This window comes from Myxine glutinosa, chromosome 3, assembly GCF_964187855.1.
Source record: "Myxine glutinosa chromosome 3, kmMyxGlut1.1, whole genome shotgun sequence".
In the NCBI taxonomy this organism is placed as follows: domain Eukaryota; kingdom Metazoa; phylum Chordata; class Myxini; order Myxiniformes; family Myxinidae; genus Myxine; species Myxine glutinosa.
Window position 1 is genome coordinate 36,291,014 of NC_136263.1, and position 19,653 is coordinate 36,310,666.

General features: G+C 47.4%; 1 protein-coding gene across 3 annotated transcripts in view; it reads left to right on the plus strand.

The window, feature by feature from the left end:
- The window catches only part of MYO1C (myosin IC), a 156,742-nt gene that overhangs the window by 121,651 nt on the left and 15,438 nt on the right, over positions 1-19,653 (plus strand). For all 3 annotated transcript variants that reach the window (XM_068111088.2, XM_068111087.2, XM_068111086.2), the window contains exons 14-16: positions 15,182-15,273; positions 17,891-17,985; positions 18,103-18,149. In XM_068111088.2, coding sequence (XP_067967189.2) covers positions 15,182-15,273; positions 17,891-17,985; positions 18,103-18,149 — 234 coding nt within the window. The remainder of the gene's footprint in view (positions 1-15,181; positions 15,274-17,890; positions 17,986-18,102; positions 18,150-19,653) is intronic.

Consider the following 19,653-nt stretch of genomic DNA (forward strand, 5'->3'; position numbering starts at 1 on the left):
ATTCTCGTCCTCCTCGACCTCAGCGCTGCCTTTGACACCATCGATCACACTATCCTCCTCACCCGACTTGAATCCACCTTTAACGTTACCGGCACTGCCCTCTCTTGGATTAAATCATACCTCTCTGACAGATGCCAGTTCATCTCCATCAATAACTGCAAATCCCCCACTGCTCCCCTCCCCCAAGGTGTCCCCCAAGGTTCAGTTCTTGGCCCCCTCCTCTTCATCCTTTACCTGTCCCCGCTCGGTCACTTAATCCGCCGTCATGGTCTCCAATTCCACTGCTTCGCCGATGACATCCAGCTTTTCATCTCCACCAAGTCCGTCTCCACCGACACCCACTCTATCCTGACAAACTGCATCACTGAAATAAAATCCTGGCTTCAAATCAACTTCCTCAAGCTTAACTGTGATAAATCTGAAATAATCATCATTGGCCCAAAAACGCTCACAAAATCCACCCATAACTTTGCCCTCAACATCGACGGTATCCCAGTATCCACCTCTCCTCACATCCGGAATCTTGGCGTCATCTTTGACCAAACCCTTTCCTTCGACAAATACACTAAACAGATCACAAAGTCAGCCTTCTTTCACCTGAAAAATATTGCCCGTCTCCTCTCATCCCTCTCCTCCACGGCTGCAGAAACCCTCATCCACGCCTTCATCACCTCCCGTCTGGACTACTGCAATAGCCTCCTCTATGGTTCACCCTCAAAAATCACCAATAAACTCCAATACATTCAGAACTCCGCTGCCCGTCTACTCACACATTCCCGGACCCGTGACCACATCACCCCCGCCCTTTACAAGCTTCACTGGCTCCCCATCCCCCAGAGAATCCAGTACAAAATCCTCCTCTTGACATACAAAGCCCTCCATAACCTGGCCCCATCCTACCTGGCTGACCTCCTCTCCAGACACACTCCCACCCGCAACCTCCGCTCTGCTGGTACCAACCTCTTGACCCCCTCCATCTGGACCAAATTCAGATCCTGGGGGGACAGGGCCTTCTCCATCGCTGCTCCCACCCTCTGGAACTCACTACCTCACACCATCAGAGACTCCTCCTCACTCACCACATTCAAAACATCACTAAAGACCCACCTGTTCAACACTGCATTCAACATTCAACCCACAGCATTTAACCCCTGACTATCTCTTCTCCTTCTCCCTCCTTTTGCTTTAAATATTTCCCTATTGATTCTTGTCTTTTTGCAATTGTTGTTTTCATGTATTGTTATGCATTATGTTTGCCACTCTGTCAAAGCGCCTTTGGGCTTCTGGAAAAGCGCTATACAAAATAAATGAATTATTATTATTATTATTACTTGTAATAAGCAATGACGTCACAGGTGGAAGACTGCAAATCCAAATTGGCAGATGTTTAGATTTAAAGTTGGGACTTTTTTTTTTCTTTTTTTTTTGTATACAACATCGAGGCTCGTGTAGGGACTGGCTCACCTTCTGAGATTAACTCGAGTGTTTAAAGTGAAACCGAGGTGACTTTTTTGTGAAAGTGAGGAATGATCTGATGAACAGGAAAATGGAAAATGGACATGTTGTACTTCAGATGTTTCATCCAGAATTTTTTAAAATAAAGCCATTTCAGTTTGAGCCACACAATTCGGATTAATCGGAAAATTCAGCCGGGGAGTGAAAGACTATATTTCCCAGAGGATTAATCTTTTGAACACATATACCTCTTCCAAAATCTCCTGGTAGGCCTACTGGTTTATGGATTTCAAAACATTATCTGCTTCTAAACGTCATAGACTCTGCAACAGCAGGTTTGGATCGTCCCAAAATAACTCTTTGTTTAACCTCTTGCATGACCTGACCTAACTCTTCACCTCTAGCAAGGCCTGACGCGGTGCTTCCTCTTTCATGCTGCCTGGCAGTGTGCTTCACATTCCATAAGTATAACCCCACACCACCTGGTGTGATGCTTCTCATCCCACGTGAAGCCTGGGCTTCGTATAACAAAAAGTTTACATGTTTACATTCTGAAAAACTGAACCCTTGTGTTCCTGATATAATGATGACAATTGGTTTCGGAATGAAAATTATTCATACAGAAAAGTTGTGGCAAGATGTGTTGTATTGGCCGATAATACGCTTGCCAAATCATTTGGAGTAAATTTTTTTTCCACGAAAAACATTCAATTTTAACAAACATTCAGTAGATCCCAACCCAAGTTCTGGTGGTGGTGTTATGTGTGTGTGTGTGTGTGTGTGTGTGTGTGTGTGTGTGTGTGTGTGTGTGTGTGTGTGTGTGTGTGTGTGTGTGTGTGTGTGTGTGTGTGTGTGTGCATGCATGTACACATACAGTGCAACTGTCTACCAACATGGACCTGCTTGGCCAAAGTGATGTGCCTCCTGATTGGCCAAAATCAAAGGTGATCATGCCGAGCAGTTAGCGTGCTTCCCCGGTTCCTGGTAATTCCCTGGTCAGAAATGCTAATCCCGTTGATCTCTTAAAACAAGTGTTTCAAAATTTACCTGCCCCAGGTATTTCCCAAAAGTCAAAACGGTTTCACGTGCATGAGGATTGTAATGGTGGGTCACTGCACGTCACACTGCACTTAAGGAATAACCGTTTATCGGAAAGAGAGACATGACAACAAAAATGGAGATTCCCTAGATAAAATGTAGACATGCACGAATAAATAAAGAAATAAACAAATATACTTTGTGATCTGGTAAAATGAAAAGCACTACGAGCACATAATAATTCATTCACAATGGGGGTGTCAGGCAAGGTTTTTCAAAGATCAATCAATATCAATACCGGAGATCAATACCGCTCCACAGCAAAGCAGTCTCCAGCCCACAGCACGGAGCAGAACACTTTCCTGGTTGCCGTGACTCGTTTCCCTATCTAATATCCTTGCAAACTATGCCCGTCTCACAGCATACGTAATAACAAGGTAACATTACTCTAACGGGTCCCTGGCTTCAAAAAATGTTCCTACCTTATGTGAACACATAGTTCACGCTAACTTAACATGCTACCTAATTCATATTCCCTCCAACCTGACGTGAATACATTATATGTGATAATAAAATAAATTGTAAAAATATGAAACCAAAAGCACATTCTTGTTCTGAAGCCATTCCAGTGTAAGCAGACTGTATGCTTGGGGTCATTGGTCTGTTGGAACATAAATCTTCGCTGCAATCTAAGGTCTTTTGCACTCTGAAGCAGGTTCTCCTCTAGGATTTGGCTCCATTCATTGTCCCTGCTATCATTACAAGTCTCCCAGTCCCTGCCGATGAAAAGCATCCCCATGGCATTATGGTGCCACCACCATGCTTCACGGTATGGATGGTGTTAGATGGGTGATAAGCTGTGCTCGGTTTCCGCCAGACATAGCACTTTGCATTCAAGCCAAAGAGTTCAATTTTCATCTCGTCAGACTACATAATCTTTTGCCTCATGTTCTGAGTCGTTCGCGTGCCTTTTTGCCAACTCCAGGAGTGCTGTCATGTGCCTCTTTCTCAGGAGTGGCTTCTGTCTGGCCACTCTCCCATAAAGCCAAGATTTTTGAAGTGCTGCAGAGACTATTGTCCTTCTGGCAGGTTCTCCCATCTAAGCAAGGAATTCTGTAGTTCTGTCAGAGTGGTCATTGGGTTCTTGGTCACCTCACTGACCAAGGTACTTCTTGCCCGGTTACTCAGGTTGGCCGGACAGCCAGCTCTAGGAAAAGTCTGGGTAGTTCCATATTATTTCCATTTCCTAATGATGGAGCTCACGGTGCTCTTGGGAACTTTCAACACTCAAGAAATTGTTTTATACTGTAACGAATTTGAGAAGTGTAACGGTTTTGAAAAGTGTAACAATTTTGGAGGAAGTGTAACGAATGTGAAAAGTATGGTTTTGTTGTGTGTAACACCCTCGTAATGTAAATAATGGTCGCAGCCGTCCTCCTAGTTAATTCCATGAAACTTACACACAGGCCACGATATATCTTTTTAAATAGTTTATTTCCTTATTCTATGTAGGCTAAATATGTGTTTCCCACTAGATTGACTGCATTGCATCAAACGAAATAAGCGTAGGCCCCTCCGATGATCCATGGCAGCTCAAGTGCCAGGGATTCCCCCACTTGAGCTTTCACAGCAAACGGTTATTGCAGTACTGAACTGCTGTGCAAAGTGACGGCGCATTACCTGCAGCTGCTGACCGGTTTTCGCCATTTGCGGCCATTACGAAGAAGGGGAGTGGCTAGAGAAGATGGGTCGCCCCCTCGTCATAGGGGGGAGGAGTAAGTCGGCCCCGCTCAGCCAACCCAGAACAAGGGGTTTGGCTAAGAGAGGGCGGAGCGGGAACCCCCGAGAAAGTGCGCGAAGGTTCGGCGAGGAAACCAATATAAGTCGCCGCGGGACGCACTCTTGCTCCTCTTGCTCTTGCTCCTCTTGCTCTTGCGTCCTCCAAGCTCTTGCTTTGACCCCGTCCTCTTGCTTGCGGTCCCTCGTTGTTGCTGGGGAGAAGGAAGACGCCTGAACGAGCAGGTGTGTGCGAGCCATCGTGCGACCAGCTGCGCTGCAGCTAAGGGGGCAGCTAAGGGGCCGCAGGCCACGAAAAGGACGCGCCAGGCAGCAATCGACGCTGGACCCTCCATTGCCTCCCAAAAACAACCATCCATCCTCAAGCCATACCTGCCTGCAATATCCCCCGTGTAAGTGTGAACGTCGTCTGTCCTAATCGTCGTCCTGGGGTTAAGTAAATAGACTAGTATAAGCTAACGATGCACTGTGTGACTGCTTCTTCCAGTTCCATCCATTGCTTGTAAATAATTTTGATCGCTCCTTCCATTCGCTGAATATAACCGATTGCTCTCGTTGCTCTGGCTTGTGAAAATACATAATAAATCCTGTTATTCCTCCGTACTCTGTCTTCTTCTCTCTTCCTTCTCTTTCGGTCGCTTTAGAGGTTTCCCGATTGAATATCTGTGGTGCGATCTGGTCAACGTTGGGGGAGTCGGGCCAATTGGGGATCCTGTAACGGTCGCGGTGGACCATCCGCTCGGCCCAAAGTAACATCTAAACCGCGATCCGTAACAATTGGTGTCGAGGAGTGAGATACGAGGCCTGAACCAAATTTTTAAAACGTGTAGGAAAAAAAATTTTTGGTCAAAATTACGAGCTGCCGAAATTTTGTTTTATAAAACCCGAATTTTGAGATCGCGCCATGGACAATCAAGGCGATCGGATGTCGGTGGGGGAGATAGACGGGTTAAGGGTAACCCAGGACTTAGGGGAAGCAAGGGAGGAGGAGAGCAATGAGGTGGTTGAGGGTGTATCAGGTGCACAAAATGGCGGCCTCGCGCACATGGTTATTGTGGCGCCAAATTTAGCCACGCCCGTGACCGTAGCAGCGCCGCCGATGGATTGGGGCCTATTTATGGAACAAATAAAGGCCTTTATGGTTAAGGCGGGTGAAGAAATGAAGGACGAGATGAGGGCTAATAGTCAGCAATTGGGAAACCAAATTGTGGGATTGAGGGCTGATAGTGAGCGATTAGAGGGCCAAATGGGGGCAATGAGGGACGAAGCGAGGGGTACCGGTGAGGGGTTAGACAAGAAATTTGGGAAGTTAGACAATAATTTTGAGGGGTTAGACAACGGGATAAAAGAGGTGAAAAATGGGTTAATGGGGTTAGAAAATAGGATGGAGGACAAATTGCGGGAAATAGGGGAACAATCTGCCAGGGAAATCAAACGAATGGGGAACCAGATAGAGGAGGTGCAAATCGGGTTAGAAAGTAAACTGGATGCTCAGAGGGATGAATTGGGACAGATGAGGGTGGCATCTACAAAAGAGATGGAGGAGATGAAAGAGGGGATACGACGAGGAGTGAGTGAGGAGGTTTCGGGGCTACTCGAGGAGGTAAAGCGAGGTGAGAAGCGTATGGAGAAAGAGGTGAGAAATGGGGCGGCAAAGTTACAAGGGGGAATAGAAGATCTGACGGAGGAGGTGGAACAGCTGACAGAGGGACAAACGGAGTTAGTGGAGCAGGTTCAAAGGAACACTGCGGTACTAGGAGTAGGAGGGTTAAAAGCGACACAAAGAGACATCAAGGAAGACTTAATAGCGACACAGAGGCAATGTCAGATGGTACGTGAGGGGCTGACAATGAGGTTGGACGAGGTGACAGAGGTAATGGAGACAAAGGACCGGCAGGTGCGGATGCACATAGAGACGGTCACGGTAGCCTTAGAGGACGAACTTGAGGAGACGCACCGGGAAATAAAAGAGGTGAAGCAAAAATTAGAGGAAGTGGAAGAAGAGGTGAGTGAAATTAAGAAGAGACGGAGGGAAACTAAGAGGGAGATAAAGGAGGAAGTAATGGAATTGGTACAAGGTCTGTGCTCGAATCGTGATGTGCTGCTCACTAACCAAATAAAAAGTTTGCAGGTGGCAAAAGAGGGGCGGAGACGAGGTGCCAAGGTGAGTGGCGATATAATCGGAAATGTACATGATGTGAGGAAAGCTTCAGTCGGCTTGGGGATTGGTTTGGATCCGGTGTTCGTGAAAGGCCGTTGGTGAAGTGTGCGACAGGTCTGGTGTGCGAAAAAAGAGGTGTGCGAGAATGTCCGACCATGGGGTGTGTGAGGAAAAAGTGCGCGCCGACCAGTGAGTGTGCTGTCGAGAGTGAGTCGGTCATAGCGCGTGTGCGAGGGAGCACATGGAAGCGCGGTGTGGTAAGTGTTACGGAGGAAGTAACGAAAGAGTGTGCGCAAGAGGATGCGCAAGAAAGGTGTGTAACGGACAGGTGCATGGGGAAAGAGTGCGCTGTCAAGAGTGAAGGGGAATGCACGCCTGTGGTGAGTGTTACAGAGGATGTAACGAGAAAGTGTACGCCTGTGGTGAGTGTTACAGAGGATGTAACGGGAGAGTGTGCGCAAGAGTGTGCGCGAGAAAGGTGTGTAACGGACAGGTGCATGAGGAAAGAGTGCGCTGTCAAGAGTAAGGGTGAGTGCGCGACCGAGAGTGGAGGTGAAAGTAGTGAGAGTGACATGGAGCGTGAGTTGGTTGTGACAGGTGAGCGAGGATGTACACCTGGAATGGAAGGATGCACACCTGGAATGGTAGAGCGTGTGTGGGAATGCACACTTGAGTTGGTCGTGAGGCACGTGCTTGGGTGTGCGAGTGAAAGCACACCTGTGATTGTCACAGAGGAGGTGACCGAGGAAGGGGCGCGAAGAGGTGTGTTGGTGAGGTGTGCGAACAACGAATGTGTGCCAAAGTGTTCGGTGGTCAGGTGTGTGACCAAGTCTGTGAGCGGAATGAGTGTACCGAGGTGTGTAAGGAAAGGTACGAGGGGCATGGGAACAGCTGGAGGTATGAGCAAGAAAGGGGTAGCGTATGCGTGTAAGCATGCAGGTGAGGCATCGACGGTAACTGGGTTAGCGGTTAGAGCGACTTTTAGCCGAATCGGGCCCTCGGTGCGTGCCGGGCTTCGCGTGCCGCGAGAACCAGCGGGGATCCGAGCCACGGCGGGTTCGAAAGAACCGCCGTACGCGATCCACGCTGTGCCTCGCTTGGAACGGCCGCGTCCGGGCTCCACTAGGCGGAGCGGGCAGCCCGATAGGAAGGGTCGTCATGGCGACCACTTTTTATTGAGACGTTCCGGCAGGTCGAGATCGCGCAATTGGATGGCTCCGCGCCGAGGTGGTGCGTGGGTACTCGGCACGGGTAAGCCCCCGTCCCTGCACCGAGTGCCGGACGCATCCAGCCGCCGGCACCAAAGAACCCGCGTTCATTGCTCGGCTGTACGAAGCCGAGCTTTAGAAGGGAATTGGCGCACCGAGAGGATCTAATAAGTAGACGGGTGATGAGGATAGTGTTTTGGCCCCGAAATTAGAAAAAAGCAAAATTTGATGATTGGTACGATGATTGGCAAAATTTTTGATTGGCTGAAATTTGGTGTGCCAAATTGATAGTAGGACACCCCCGATGTGGTGGGATGGCAAATCCACCATCCCTCACGGAGGGGGGGCAAAGGAGCACTAGCTTATGGGGTGTATGGCAGTGAAAACTAGCCCGGGTGGGTTAGGATATTGTGTGTAGGGCCCTAGAAGATGACAGTAGGTAACGTTAAGATTAGTTAGTGACAAGGATACCTGTAGTGGGGACGCAGGTAGATTAGCGTGGATGATAATGACGTGGGAGCACAATAGTTTAAAGGGGCGACTGGGAAGCGCAAGTTTCAGAGGGGAGTAGTTAGATGAGATGATGCCGTGTGTTTGAGGTTTGAACAGGGGTGATTGCACAGGTGTGCAACTGAACAGGTGGATGGAGCAGTGTATGAGTGAGTGATGGTGATGTGTATTGTGATGACCAAATGGTCCAGGAAGAAAGGAGGGTGCAGGTGGCACCAGGTGTGAGGGCACAGGTGTGCAACAACAGGTATGGAGAATGGTAGTGTGGAATAAATGGAGTATTGGAATGGATGGTCGTGGAGTGAGTATGGTGGAAATTGTGGAGTGGAGTGGATGGTGCGGAGGTGTGAATGGGGGAAGAGTGGACCCCCATCACGGATACCCGGGGCGGGTAGTGTAAGTGTTAGGTAGAGGGTACAGGTAAATTGTGGTTGGATATTGGCATCTGTGGTGCGAGTGGAAGAATGATGTTTGGATGGGTGCATTAGTGTTGTGGAAATGGCTGGGCGTGTAGCCTGTTAGTGTGTGTAGTTGGTTTGGGCACTCCACCACTGAGGATGTCGGCCAGGTGAGGCCGCAGGTGGGCTCTGGGAGCCGGTAGTTGTGGATGGGGCCCGAGGATCCGGAGGACGGACCCGGGTAGCCCAGTGCCAGAGGGCACCAAGGGGTGACAGAGCCAGGAGGGGCTTTCCCCAGTTAGATAGGTTAGGGTGAGGAGCAGGTAAGCTCGGGTGGCAACTACAGTGGTGGAGGTGTGCAGGTGGGTAGACCTGCTGGGAGAGCTACACGCCACAGCCCAGAAATTGTGCGAGGGCACCGGGAGATGAATCGGGGGAGTGAGACCCCAAATTGAGAAGCACCACAGTTTGGTCAATGGGAATTTGGTTTTTAGAACCCATAGTGTAAGTGGCCAATGGATTGGCAGGGAAAGACCCCGGGTAGTGTAAAGAGTGTTAAGGTCATTTAGAGGATAGTTAGGATTGGAGTCTCCTCGCACCATCTGCATCCACTCACCTGAGATGAAGTAACTCCACACCATGCCATGTTTTATTATTTTTCATTAATGCAAATGTTTTGGATTGTGAGACGCATCATGACGTGGGTGTGACATTGTGCGTAATTCCATCTCTCCCTCCTTATGAAGATTGATGATGAATTGGTGATGGCAAATTTTGAAGTAGAGGGATTGGAGACGAATTTGGTGTAGAAGGGAAAGATGGGGAAGACAAGACGTAGTGACGAATTTGTAAAGGTGTAAATTCTTGTAAATATGGGGTAAGGGCAAGGGTAGTGTAGGTGACAGGGGGGGTGACGTACGGTAGGGACGAGTTTTTCTCACTTCGCTCTCCGTACGCACTTCACCCTGCATTGCCTTTACTGACGTGTACCCTTGTGACCTTACCCCTAGCTCATTTGTCTTCCCCCCTTTTGTCTCCCACTTGAGGACCTGTGCGCCAAATGGTGCCGAGGGGAGCGTGCGTGAGATGGCCATTGTGCGCACGAGATTCTCAGAACCAGCATGCATTGCGTTGATGTACCACTTTATGGACCGCTGTTCTGCGGCCAAGTACCACTTGATGGACCCCAGGTTCTGGGGCAGGGCACCTCTGTTGGAGACCGGCCATAGTGGCCAGGGAATCTTGCTTGCGGGCCTCGGTAAGGCGGCACCTATGCCAAACAGGTGGACCACCCTTAGTTGGCCCCTGAGGCCCTAAATAAAAATGAACACAAGTTGTGCTTTTTATTATTTCCAAGTAGGCCGCATGAAGCCAGAAGACGTCGGGAAGAACATCGGCCCAGCAGAGAAAGAGAAGACCACCACCAGTTGTTTTGTTGTGTTTATTATGAACCGTGGTGACTGTGCACCGAGTGGTGCTTTTGGTGCTTTTGGGTGCTTTGGTGGTATTGGTACTGGTGCATCGATGCAATGCGTGCTGTCTCCTCCCTCCCAACAGGAATTTCTTTTTCTTGTTCCCTAAAAAAAAACAAAAAAAAAACACAGGTCCTGGGTTGCGTTGTAAATAAGAAATAACGTCACTGTAAATAATGCTCCCCACCGTAAATGTATAGTTTGAGAACAATTCCGTAATTCGGTTAGCTGTGGGCTTGAGTCTGTTAGACAGGGTGCAATGCAATAGGGGGACATACTTATTTGTGTTTTAAGATTGTCACACTCAGGGTCAGGTTAATTGTAGAGGGAATTACACCTACGTGTCACACTAAGTTAAAGTTTTGTAGGCCCGAGGACGGGCCTGAAGAAAGGAGGGTGCAGTGTAACGAATTTGAGAAGTGTAACGGTTTTGAGAGGTGTAACAATTTTGGAGGAAGTGTAACGAATGTGAAAAGTATGGTTTTGTTGTGTGTAACACCCTCGTAATGTAAATAATGGTCGCAGCCGTCCTCCTAGTTAATTCCATGAAACTTACACACAGGCCACGATATATCTTTTTAAATAGTTTATTTCCTTATTCTATGTAGGCTAAATATGTGTTTCCCACTAGATTGACTGCATTGCATCAAACGAAATAAGCGTAGGCCCCTCTGATGATCCATGGCAGCTCAAGTGCCAGGGATTCCCCCACTTGAGCTTTCACAGCAAACGGTTATTGCAGTACTGAACTGCTGTGCAAAGTGACGGCGCATTACCTGCAGCTGCTGACCGGTTTTCGCCATTTGCGGCCATTACGAAGAAGGGGAGTGGCTAGAGAAGACGGGTCACCCCCTCGTCATAGGGGGGAGGAGTAAGTCGGCCCCGCTTAGCCAACCCAGAACAAGGGGTTTGGCTAAGAGAGGGCGGAGCGGGAACCCCCGAGAAAGTGCGCGAAGGTTCGGCGAGGAAACCAATATAAGTCGCCGCGGGACGCACTCTTGCTCCTCTTGCTCTTGCTCCTCTTGCTCTTGCGTCCTCCAAGCTCTTGCTTTGACCCCGTCCTCTTGCTTGCGGTCCCTCGTTGTTGCTGGGGAGAAGGAAGACGCCTGAACGAGCAGGTGTGTGCGAGCCATCGTGCGACCAGCTGCGCTGCAGCTAAGGGGGCAGCTAAGGGGCCGCAGGCCATGAAAAGGACGCGCCAGGCAGCAATCGACGCTGGACCCTCCATTGCCTCCCAAAAACAACCATCCATCCTCAAGCCATACCTGCCTGCAATATCCCCCGTGTAAGTGTGAACGTCGTCTGTCCTAATCGTTGTCCTGGGGTTAAGTAAATAGACTAGTATAAGCTAACGATGCACTGTGTGACTGCTTCTTCCAGTTCCATCCATTGCTTGTAAATAATTTTGATCGCTCCTTCCATTCGCTGAATATAACCGATTGCTCTCGTTGCTCTGGCTTGTGAAAATACATAATAAATCCTGTTATTCCTCCGTACTCTGTCTTCTTCTCTCTTCCTTCTCTTTCGGTCGCTTTAGAGGTTTCCCGATTGAATATCTGTGGTGCGATCTGGTCAACGTTGGGGGAGTCGGGCCAATTGGGGAACCTGTAACGGTCGCGGTGACCCATCCGCTCGGCCCAAAGTAACATCTAAACCGCGATCCGTAACAATACTGTTATGTCGATGTGGTTGAGCAATATGTAGAGCAGTTAGATCTGAGTAGGTAACATGCTTTGTGTGTCACGGTAAGGAAAACTACCTGTAATAAGTTCTTCATGTGTAGGCGTTTTGTCGGTTAAGATGTATACTTGTGAATCTACCAGGAGGTTCGAGTGATAAGTAGTGTAGGGATTAAGGAGTAGCGCCCTTGTATGTCTCACCTGGTTAGCCAAACCTTTGTCCCTTTTGGCACTGCACACCACTTAGACATTAGTTAGGACCTTTAGTACAACACTAAGTAACGCCCTCCCCTGACATGACTTGGGAAGAGACTGGGCCAGGACTCAGCCGAATGGCCACCGCCATTTACACCTCCGAGAGGCCGATCCACCTCGAATAATACATGCTATGACGCTAGGAGCAGGGAGCACGAGTGGGAGTGACGCAGTGGGCGTGCACCTGGGCGAGTTGGTGGAGGAGACTGATTGGTTGGCAGTGCGCCAATGCTGACGTCACGGGCCGGAGATATTAGCGAGTGCCGAACGCCATTTTCGGGCAGTTGAGCAGGAGGACTGGCAGACGAGTTGGATCCCGAGTTGAGTCGAGTTGGATCCTGAGTTGGAGTTGAGTGCGCAGAGTTGAGTTGCGCAGTTGGGAAAGCAGTGACATTCCTAGAGAGTCGTTCAGAGATCCCAAGTGAGTTACGCACGAGTGGAGCAGTTGCGCACTAGTGAGATTCCTGGCCCTGGCAGTTTCGTGAGATCCCTGGTTGCGTTGGCTCGCAGATTCCAGTGAGATTCCTGGCAGATTCCTGGAAGATTCACGGCCTGAGTTGGCCGTCCCGGTGAGATCCGAGTTGGCATGTCGACCATGTACGAGGGTCGACCTCGTGGTGATCGGTGCTTGGTGCGTGGTGCTCGGTGCTCGGTGCTTTGGAACTTGGAGCGAGGTGTGCCGCGGGACGAAAGGAGCCGCGTGTTGGACGGCGGCCAAAGCCAACGACAAAGACCAGATAAGACTGCACACTACATTACCTTTCCCAATTACACGATGAACGTGTTCTTTTTATTAATTCATATCCCCTCGTCTCGTTTCTGAAATCTGTCGGTGTGTGGGATCCCAATTTAGTTACCTTATTTTATTATCGGCGGGTATTTTCCTGCCCTTGCCTTTTTCTTGAATAAATCCTTCTATTATTTTCTGTACATACTTGAACGCAGTTTCCAGGTGATTAATATAATAGATAAAGCTGCAGGGCTCTCGCCGCTCCCCTCCATCCCGCGCGCTTTGCTGTAGCTTTTTGGAATCAGCCATTGAGTTTTCGCCTCAGGGGTTAAGGCCTTCACGATCCGCATCCGCGACCGCCTGATATTAATTAAAGGCGGTTGCGCGACAATACCCTTCCCCAGATCTATGCCTCCTCACAATTCTATCTCGGAGTTCTACGGACAGTTCCTTGGACCTCATGGTAGAGTTTCTGCTCTGACATGGACCGTCAACTGTGGGACCTTATATAGAAAGGTGTGTTTCTTTATAAACCATGTCAAATCAATTTATTTGGCCACAGGTGGACTCCAATCAAGTTGTAGAAACACCTCAATGATGATCAAAGGAAATTGGATGCACCTGAGCTCAATTTAGTGTGTCATAGCAAAGGGGTTGAATACTAATTGACTCAAGACAATTCAGCTTTTCATTTTTAACAAATTTCTAAATAAAAAAAATCCACTTTGACATTCAGGGGTATTATATGTAGATCAGTGAGAAAAATACCTCAATTTAATCCATTTTCAATTCAGCCGATAAGACTACAAAATGTGAAAAAAGTCAAAGTGTGAATACTCTCTGAATCTGAAGACACCGGATCTCGTGCTTTTGATACAGTCTGGCTTGCTGCCTTGCTCTCCTAACTCTCTCCCAATGGCATCCAAGGCCAACTCCACACACACATGGCTTACTGACCTCCTCTACTCTTGTAACCAACGTGTGGCTCTCAACGGAATCCTTTAATCTTCTCTCCCTGTCAAGACTGAAGTGCCCCAAGGCAGTGTTCTGGGCCCAGTCCTATTCCTGATCTTCATCAATGATATCTTTCACTCTTTGGAAAATCCTCTTTATCTCTTTGCTGACGACTCCACCCGCTGCCCTGACATCCTCATCCTTCAGACAGGGAGACTGCAGCCTCTTCCCTCTCTTCAGACCTTGACAAAATCACACTTGGGAATGTGTCTTTCAATCCTGAGAAATCTCACACTCTCACTATCTCTCTGAAAGTATCTGGCAAACCCTTCTATCTACTTTCTTTAAAATATTATTGAGGATGTTCAGTCATTCAAACTCCTGGGTCTCCCTATCAGCCATGATCTTTCTTGGGCAAGCCACATTTCAAAATTGGCCTCAAAACTGGGCATTCACCGTTATACAAAGTCCTTCCTTTTCACACCTGAACTCCGATCCACCGACACGGCTTTCATTTGCAGCTTCATGGAGTACTGCTCTCCCCTCTGGGCTGGCTCCCCTACCTCACATCTTGCTCAGCTTGAAGCCGTGGAAACCAAGGCCTACAAGATTATTGGAGTCACACGCGATGAAGGTGATTCTATGGGGGGCCTGTAACTTCACAATCGCAGACAGGTCGGTGGTTTCTCTGTTCTACTGCCTCCTTTCTTGTCTTGCACTCTCTGCTCTTTCCGTGCTTTGTCCCCCTAGGTTGCCGCAGGGCCCATGTACACTGTCCCCAATCAATGCCCTTCTGGTTAATAGTAAATATCACCATTTCAAACTTACTCTGTGCATTGACACGCCCCAGGTATGATCTATGTTCACACAAGGTAATCCTGCAAGGTTTGAAGTCTATTCACTGGCAGTGATCGTCGAAGGTTTGGGAAAGAAGCGCCTATTTACACACCCTCAGGCCTTGCACCGGTTCGCATCCTCGGGAGTTTGCAGAAAAGGAAGCTGCAAGCTATCAGCCTTTTGGGTGAATTCAGAAAGTTGTCCAAATCTTTCATTGTGCAGAGGCACACCCCTTTCTTGCCAGTACGTTTACAAGTATTTTCGGTTTCTTTTAGGGGCTTTGTGAGCTATTTTAGAATTTTAGATAACGATCCTTATCTCGCATACGCGGTGCACGTTCGGCTGCCCTGATGATCCCGTAATTGGGGGTTTCCACGCATGCACGCTGAGCTTTCTGGGGTGGATTACGTCATTTTGAAAGTCCCGTATTGTCTTCTTGGTGTAAAACTGTTATTTGGAGTCTTGTCGAGTTTGATATACGTGTATTGGGCATATCGTGGGTTCATATGAACTCAATAGAGAAATAATTACAAATTGGTTAAAAAATGTGGCCTAAGTTTTATTGGACAGTACTTCATGTAAATTTGCTTTTTGTAAAGTTTAGGATTTGGAGATTATTTTCACATGAAGGGTATTGGCACAATTGGTATTCCCTTTAAAGAGATATTTGATTGATGTTCCTCGCAGGACGAAGAGTGCCTCCGGCCTGGGGAAGCCACAGACATCACTTTCCTTGCGAAATTGGAAGAAACAGTTGGATCCCACCCTCATTTTCTAACGTAAGGAGTCCAAGATTGTGTTTTGAAAACTGTTTAAGGGTTAGGGGTAGGGGGAGTGGGTAATTGGAAGAACCACGGGTGCGCCTCTATACAAGGCCACAGGGTCATGCATTAATCACTTTCTGCCCGTAAGCCTGGTGTTGGCTTAGCGCTTAGGGTGCCGGCTTGGGATCCCAGGACCCTGAGTTTGAATCCCGGTCGATTGTTGAATTAACGGAGGTGGGTTGACTCAGCCTGTCATCCTTCTGAGGGGGGCAGAATGGTTACCAACTCACTGGTAATTGGGGCACTGCATCAGCAGCACAAACGCGCTTCCAGAGAAATGATGCCACCAGCAGCCATAGGCTGCGTACTAAAGCCGCTGTCACACCTTGACGTTTTAGCCAGCGTATGCCGACGTATGAAAAATTTGGCTACGTTAAGAGCACGCTGAAGCACGCTGGCATACGTCGTAGTACGCCGAGCTCGTCGACAAATTTCGTGCATGCACAAAATTTGTCGACGTATGCCAGCGTATGACTCACACCAGCACTCAATTTTGATACGTCGGCATACGCTGGCTAAATCGTCAAGGTGTGACAGGGGCTTAAACAACAACAACTCTCTGCCCGTTAACCAAAGTCTCTTTCTACTTCTGGTTGGATTGGCCTTCTATCTACCTAACTACTTTCTGTTACCATCTCTTTACCTTTGCTACTAAAGGTGGATGAAGGTTATGTTTTCATTCCTGTCTGTCTGTTTGTCTGTGAACAGGATATCTCAAAATGGTATGGATGGATTCGGACAATTTCCTGCAGAGGTTGGGTGTGTGACATGGATGAAATTATTAGATTATAGTGAAGATCCGGATCCGGATACTAGAATTTTAAAAGTGATTCTTCACCACTACGAGATAGAGCCAAAAAACGGTATATAGCACGATATCTCAAAAGGTTATGGACGGATTCAGACAAAACTTGGTGGTTAGGTTGGGCAGGTGACAAGGAATAGTTGACTCAATTTTGTTAAACATCCGAATTCGGATCCGGATACGATATATATATTTTTTTTTTTAAGTGATTCTTCATCATTGAGAGATAGGGCCAAAAACGATATTTAGCATGATATTTCAAAAAGTTATGGACGAGTTATGACAAAACTTGGTGGATGAGTTATTTAGGTGATTGGTTCAGGTCCAGGTCCGGCCTATGAGTGGGATACAAAACATAAACTGTTCAGCGTTACTTAGGTATGCGCTCTACCAAGGGCCATTCTAGTTACCCTCGCCTGAGGAGAGGGTATAGCATTTGAGTCTGTTTGTTACTTGCCGGAAAAGATTCCGGCAAGTATGTTGATCTGTTCGTTTGTCTGTCTCTGTCTGTCTGTCTGTTTGTCTATTTGTCTGTCTGTTTGCAGCACTGCGTCTACACCGTTGCACGTAGAATCGCCAAACTTTGCACACATATTGGTCATGCCCTGGAATAGACTGTGCCCAATTGATGACGTCATCGGTGACGTGGTTCGGCCGCCATATTGGAAAAACCGAAAAACTTTGCACCACGATATCTCCAAAAGTGCTGAACAGAAAAAATTGAGACATGGCTCATTGTAAAGAACTCTCCATGGGGAATAAAATATGTTAATGATGACGTCATATGTCACGTGGTCGCCCGCCATCTTGATAAAACGGCAAAACTTTGCACCACGATATCTCCAAAAGTGCTGAACAGAAAAAATTGAGACATGGCTCATTGTAAAGAACTCTCCATGGGGAATAAAATATGTTACTGATGATGTCATTGGTGACGTGGTTCGGCCGCCATATTTGTCCTAAATGGCCGATAAAAAAGTACATTCCGGCAAGTCCTCGGTCTCTGACCGATTTTTCATTTGTTTGTTTGTCTGTTTGTTTGTTTGTCCGCACAGAAAAGATATGATTTTCTCTGCAACCGTTGGTCCGATTGACAGGAAATTTTCACCATAGGTGCAACTCCACCTTTTTAATTATTTAATGATAATTATGACGTCATCGGTCACGTGGTTCGGCCGCTATATTGGAAAAACCGAAAAACTTTGCACCTCTATAATATCCGAAAGTGCGAATAGAAAAAATTGAGACATGGCTCATTGTAAAGAACTCACCATGGGGAATAAAATATGTTAATTATGATGTCATAGGTCTCTCCATTATGACGTCATAATTCGACAAGTACAAAACTTAAACCGATCAAGATGAAATTTCTTGAGCATAATCTAGGGATAAATTGTGTGAGAAAAATAATAATGATGACGTCATCAGTCACGTGATTCGGCTACCATATTTGTTTTAACACAAAAGCCTTTAAAACCACTGAAAACACATCCTGGCGAGGGTTTGCAATCTCTGATTGCTCTTTCTTGTTTTTAATGCTTTTAGATCACCATCTTTCCCTATATCTAGTAAGCTTTGAATCATTTCCATTCATTGGAAGTTGTGTTTGCTTCCTTACAGGTTAAACCTGGTAGGTGCCCACTTTGAGCTGCAAGAGCAATTGTGATGCTTCGAAAGTCCTTGTCGAGTGTGTAAGTTTATATATGAGAAGTGCAAGGGAGATTTGCAACACTTTGACCCAGTGATTCCTTTGTTTCCTTCCTTCAGTCACAAACTGGGAGACCAGAAATCCAGGAAAACTTTGAAAAGGGAAGAATTCAGACTTGCCCACTATGCTGGAGATGTTAACTACAACGTCATCGGTGAGAAGTGATCCAGAGATAAGAGCGTTACTCTTCGATGCTTTTTTATTTTGCTTTCACATTATTCTTGTGGACTTTGTAAACGCATCTTTCTGAGGTAATATTCTCATGTTGCAGGATTTATGGACAAGAACAATGATCTATTGTTTCGAAATCTGAAGGAGGTAAGGGTGGGGAAAGCCAGAATGGGCAGGTTAAAGGGTAAAATAAATGGCAAAAGTCATTTAATCAAAGACAACGTTTACATTTTTTTGTTGAAATTTATTGAAGAATTAGTCTTGGTGAGAATCTATAACAAGTACAGATACATTCAAAGTACACCACCCCCATGTCAAATAAACAAATATCCTCCAGCACGGCACATAGTTTCCCGGTGTGTACGCTGGTTAGAATAGGTACACCGTATCCCTGCGTGTCGTAAGAGGCGACAAAGAGGGTTGGCGTCAGGAAGGGCATCCGGCCATAAAAACATTGCCTCAAAAAGAGAACCATGACAATTACAACTACATATGGACAGGGTACAGCCCGAAGTGGAGATCGGTTTCTGAGGTATGGGACATGGAATGTAGGGACAATGACAGGGAGATCAGGAGAAGTGGTGGAAGTATTGGTCAGAAGAAGAGTGGACATATGTTGTGTGCAAGAGACGAGATGGAAGGGAAGTGGTGTGAGAATGGTGAAGGGTAGGCAGGGACAGAAATACAAGTTTGTGTGGCAAGGGTGCCCGGAGGGCGTGAATGGTGTTGGTGTCCTGTTTTCTGAGGAGTTTGTAGACAGTGTGGTGAGTGTGACGAGAGTGAGTGATAGTTTGATGATGGTGAAAATGATGATTGGAAAGCTCTTGGTGAACGTCATCTCGGGATATGCTCCGCAGGTTGGTCGGAGCGATGAAGAGAAGGACAAGTTCTGGTGTGCGATATAGAAGCTGATGGAAAACGTGAAAGATGAGGAAGTTGTTGTGGTAGGAGGAGACCTAAATGGACATGTGGGAAGGAGTATGGACGGTTTTGAGGGAGTTCATGGGGGTTACGGATATGGTGTGAGAAATGGAGAAGGTGAAAGGATTTTGGAGTTTGCTGATGGAGCTGATTTGTTGATTTGTAATACTCAGTTCCAGAAAGGGGATAATAAGCTTGTTACATACACGTCAGGTGGGTCGACGACAACTGTTGACTACCTGATGGTGCTTAAGCAAGATAGGGGGCACCTCCGGGACATGAAGGTGATCCCGGGGGAGGAGGCTGTTTCACAGCACCACTTGGTTGTCTGCGACATAAGGGTGAAAGGTGCGAGGAGAGCTCGGCGGGTGAAGTACCAACCGAGAATGAAGGTGTGGAGGTTGAAAGCGGTGACAGTAAGGGAGGCATTAAAAGAGAGGCTGAGTAGGGTAGAGGATGACGTGGTTGAGCTTGAACGTGGTTGGATGTCAATGAAAGATAGTCTGTTGGGAGCCGTTGGTGAGGTATGTGGATGGACAAAAGGACCACCAAGGCACTCGGAAACATGGTGGTGGGATGATGAAGTTGGAAAGAGGATTGACGAGAAGAGGAAGAAGTTCAAGGAGTGGCAGAAGGCGAAGGGTACGGGAGCAGAAAAAACAGAGCATGAAAGTTATAAGGCAGCCAAGAAGGCTGCGAAGAAAGAGCTAGCAAAGGCACAGGGTGCATG